This window comes from Gadus morhua, chromosome 13 (genome assembly GCF_902167405.1).
Source record: "Gadus morhua chromosome 13, gadMor3.0, whole genome shotgun sequence".
NCBI lineage: Eukaryota > Metazoa > Chordata > Actinopteri > Gadiformes > Gadidae > Gadus > Gadus morhua.
Genome location: NC_044060.1, coordinates 6,928,446 through 6,933,445, shown reverse-complemented (window position 1 = coordinate 6,933,445; position 5,000 = coordinate 6,928,446). Strand labels below are relative to the sequence as shown.

Sequence of the window (5,000 nt, the reverse complement as noted above, 5' to 3'; positions counted from 1 at the left end):
GAGCGGCCGTGCTGGGGTGAATGAGCCCTGGAGTAGGAAGCACCATCACCTGTCCCTCTTCCGTCGCTGAGGGGGACAATCAGACAGTCAGCGATCGGGACTTCATGAAATGAACCAAATTCAGAATCCCAGACCGTTTCATTTTCCATAAAAAAAAAATATTTGTCATGTATTTTTCTGTCTGAAATCATTGAGGCATTGTTCATCATTCTTATGGCGTAGTCAAATATTAAAGGGTGCCTATGTCACCACCAGGTGCGTTGCAGCAGCCTACCCGTTGGACGGGTACCCACCGATAGGCGGCTCTATCCATCACGCACCCGGGTGGACACGGCCGAGTGTGATGTCACCACCGACATACATTTGAAACGGCCAAAGACACATCCCCGACGGGTGGTTGACATAGGGGCCCTTTAAGTTGCTCTGCAGCCTCACCGGGTTCCTCTGTCTTCTCCTCTGGGATCCTGTCGACTCGTACGAACTCAGACCCTTGAGGGGCTGCGGTCACCGCCGCCACTGGCTCATCCTCGGCCGAGACGCCAGCTGCAGAAGAAGAAGATTAACATCACATTAGGAGGATGGACGTAAACATGGCGGCAGACGTCAGCGACTGGGATATTCCCACCCCCAGCAGTAACTTCTATGTTCTTTCAATACCTTGAGAGCACGGGCCACAGCCCGTGCTCTCAAGGTATTGAAAGAACATAAAAGTTACTGCTGTTGTTGGGAATATCCCAGTGCAACATAATCAATTCACTAGGTAATATATGAGAATATCTCTTGGAACTGATGGTGTTTCAAGATACCGACCGCTAGTGTTTTTTCTTCAGTGGGGCTTGTAATACCTCCCAGATTTGTTATCATCACAATTTAGGAACCGGAGCCAACCGGCTTCATGTGTGCAAACAAACTTGTGCGGGGGCCAGCCGATCTCAGGGGCTGATAAGGAGACCACACCCCCGACTCTCTGTCTTTAGTCAGCCCTGTGCTCAGCGATCCACCGTGGATCGGCTCCAGTAAGGGATGGTTGGAGTGGTGTGATGCAACCCGCCACACACCCCCGCAGGCATGCACGCACGCACTCACACACGCACGCACGCAGTCACGCACGCACTCACGCACGCACTCACACACGCACGCACACCACAGCTCCCAGGGCAGGGTTTAAAACCAATAAGGGAGGAGTTGGGTGTAATTAATAACCTAATAATGTGGGATCGTTCGAGAGCTAATAAACTATGGTTTTACCCAAGTCCCGGGTAACACCTGCCGTAGCTTACAGCGTGTTCTCTATTGCTCTCCTACTGAGAAAGGGAGCTCAGTGCTTTCGACACGATGATCCATGCAACAGATTTCTGCTAAAGCAAGGCAGAGCTAAACGCATTTTAGAGCAATCAATGGGCTTCCTTCCAGCCGTTCTAATTCATCAAGAATTTCCCTTCTGGGATCAATAAAGTGTTATCTTATTTTATCCTAACTTCTAAGGAATAGCAGCAATGGTAACTTTATACTTCGGGTTACACCACCCTAGTGTTACAAGCTGTTTCTTGCCAAAATTAGGAGTTCTTTGCGAGAACTATGTGGACCGAGACTTTAACTGAACCGTAAATAGGAATAGTAGCCTCATTACTATGATTGATGACGCTTGAAGCCCTATTATGGGCATTAGTGAGAGGCTATTAAAGGCAATCACCACATGCCTCCTACGTCTCCGTAAGCGCAATAAAAAAAACGCTTTAACCCCGTAAAATGGTAGGTATTGAATAAATTGCACAAAATGGGGGACCGCTTATAACTGAGGTGGTCTGGCTTTCTGAGCCTAGCGCCGCCGCCGTCAAAGCATCTCTTAGCGCAGGAATGGATGAACTTATTCAGCCTGTGCTGGGCTGTCTCGTGTTAGACATGTGAGAGAGAGAGAGAGAGAGAGAGAGAGAGAGAGAGAGAGAGAGAGAGAGAGAGAGAGAGAGAGAGAGAGAGAGAGAGAGAGAGAGAGAGAGAGAGAGAGAGAGAGAGAGACAGAGGGAGAGTATGGCAGCCAGAGAGAGAGAGAGGGGGAGAGAGGGGGAGAGAGAGAGAGAGAGATAGAGATAGAGAGAGAGAGAGAGAGAGAGAGAGAGAGAGAGAGAGAGAGAGAGAGAGAGAGAGAGAGAGAGAGAGAGAGAGAGAGAGAGAGAGAGAGAGAGAGGGGGAGAGAGAGAGGGGGGGGGGAGAGAGAGAGAGAGAGAGAGAGAGAGAGAGAGAGAGAGAGAGAGAGAGAGAGAGGGAAAGAGAGAGAGAGAGAGAGAGAGAGAGAGAGAGAGAGAGGGAACTCTAGTCACCAGGGGCCTGAAAGATTTCTCTTTGATATGTGAGGATGGATCAGCTTATAAGTTATTAGTAAAACGAATGAAACATCAGACCAATCCACGGGTTATTCAATTCAGTAACATTTAATGACATTAAAGTCGTTAAAAAGATTATATTGAAGTTTCCACCTGCTCTACTGAATGGCCCAACCGACTGCAAGTGAAAGGTCATCAGCACATAACAGTGAACGCGTCGCTTTTTCCAAAAGGGAAAGCGTTGAAATGATGTAATGCTCATTAGTTTATTAAATAGCGGTAGCAATGAGAGATTCAGTCAGCCACTCCAATAACCCCCAAAGGAGGACATTTTACATATTTTATGGATAGGCTTCTAGGTGGATAGGCTAAGTCTGAGTGGAAATACTGGCTTGGAAACATCTTGGGTTTGATTGAAAATGTTAATCGCAGAAGTGATTAAAAGACGGTAAGCGCCAAGTCCACTGAAGCAAATGGACGTGACACTTGTCTTTTCTACAGTTAATCACAGTGAACCTGAGCCCCGTTTTATACAGTGAACGTCTTATTTCTCGATTTCTCGCCTGGTTTGTCCCTGCAGACACACAATCTCTCTTAAACACACACACGCACGCACACACACACGCACACACACGCACACACGCACACAATCCCACACATTCACACAGAACGTCTACACGCAAACACACTCACTCAGATAGTCAATATCTCTCCTCTCACAAAACATGAGCTCACCTGAAGCCATTCCTTGAACTGCGTAACGGTGTGGATCTCATTACGCTCTCAGTTTACCGCTCATGTCACTCCCCTGCACGGCCAGATGGATGGTGATCACTAGGTGGGTCTACTAAGGAGCCATTATGCTGTTGTGAGAGAAGCACTAGGCTTTGTCCCACGGTCAGTGTTGGATAACCACATCCCAGACTCCACAACACACCTCTTTGTTAACCACTGAAAGCAGCGTTGCATTGTCGGTTTTATTTGTTATGCATCTGCTGTGTTTTGCTTAATATTTTAATTTTTTAAGTATTTTTGTAATATGTTTGGTATAATATAAACATGAATACGTAATTGGATAAAAACATGTGCGTGTACTTTATTCAACTTAACTTTTCTGATGGATTCATTGGTCACTACTTGAAAACTACTATCTTAGGCTACAAGATATTCCATAAGAGGCCGATAGCAGAGGTGGACGATTTACAATTTACATTCATAGTTTATTTTTGTTGTCTTTGGCTGAAGGGTGGAGAGAGGGTTTCGGCTCATTACAAACTTGAAATACCTCCAAAGCATCCTCTCCAAACTATCCAACACTCCCCCACCCCCATCTCCCAGGCTTGTGGCCTTCACACGCTAAGTACACACACACACACACACACACACACACACACACACACACACACACACACACACACACACACACACACACACACACACACACACCCACACCCACACCCCCACACACACACACACACACACACACACACACACACACACACACACACACACACACACACCCACACACACACCCACACACACACACACACACACACATACACACACACACACCAACCCCTCCAGTAGTGGCATCGAGCCACATGTCGACCAACGACCTCTATTCAAATAGGTGTGACCAACAGGTGGGTGCAGCGCTGGACAAACACCGCGGGCATGACGACGCCAGCAGGTGGCTCGCGCTCGTTATTTGCTCAGCAGGGTTAGCAACTGTCTGCTGACCCCCCGTTTCACACCACGCCTCCTAATTCAATTTCCTCCTGGAATAGCCATTAACATGCAACTCAGGGGTGCCCCCAGTTTGAACTTCTGTGGGCCAGAATGTGCCAGTGATCCGTGGGCCAACGTACACCAGCACGTTGCAGATCATTAAAAAATACATTTGTCGTTGCGAATCAGCATTCTCCTATGAATAACTTCAACGTCAGTTCTACACAAAACATCCCTCATTCAATATTCTAAAGGTTTTTCAGGTATTTAGTTGAAATATTTATGTTACCATTTTTTTTTGTTAGAGACAAGAAAAGTCCTGCACGCCCAATCAAACATTGTTGCAGTCTATTTTAGCTCACGAGCCACAGTCTGGGAACTCCTGATCATTCAACCAAAAGCCTGTCATGTCATAAGTCAAGGACCATCAAGCGCTCTTTTGCAGATTCACTTCAATAAGGGGAAAGGTTGAACAGTGATCATGATCTACAGCAACTTGAACCTTTTCTCCCCCTTCTTCATGGTTCGCTAACAAGGACGTTAGCCGGAGCCGGCGACAGTTGAAGCGCTTTGTAACCTTGTCTCCTGTCCGTCTGCAGAGCTGTGACCTATGACCCCTCCTCTATGCCTACAGCTGTGGTTCTTCATCTTTCTCTGGGTGGTCTCGTGGTGTTTACACCAAAAGACAGGATGGGGTCAGAAAGGGCCGTTTTGGTGGAAAGAGAGGGAGGAGGGGATGACGTAAATCATCTTATGTTACACACATTTGACGTCAAGGAATTGCAAGGACGTCTTTGGTGATGTTTCTCCGCAAAGACTCTCTCGGTGAGGCACGGCTTATGCCGGTCAATAACTTGACACCTGTGGACGTTGACCAACACAAACCCACATTGCCGGACCGCTGTATTTATTCTCTGTTTCAGCGGTATTAGCATAAGCCGCTGGACGTGT

At 47.3% G+C, this 5,000-nt stretch overlaps 1 protein-coding gene across 1 annotated transcript in view; it reads right to left on the bottom strand.

Annotated features, from left to right (window-relative positions):
- The window catches only part of si:ch211-286o17.1 (uncharacterized), a 17,965-nt gene that overhangs the window by 6,538 nt on the left and 6,427 nt on the right, over positions 1 to 5,000 (bottom strand). Inside the window, exons 2-3 of the mRNA XM_030375829.1 lie at positions 436 to 543; positions 1 to 66 (exon numbers count right to left, since the gene is read on the bottom strand). The exon at positions 1 to 66 is cut by the window's left edge and continues 161 nt beyond it. Coding sequence (XP_030231689.1) covers positions 1 to 66; positions 436 to 543 — 174 coding nt within the window. The remainder of the gene's footprint in view (positions 67 to 435; positions 544 to 5,000) is intronic.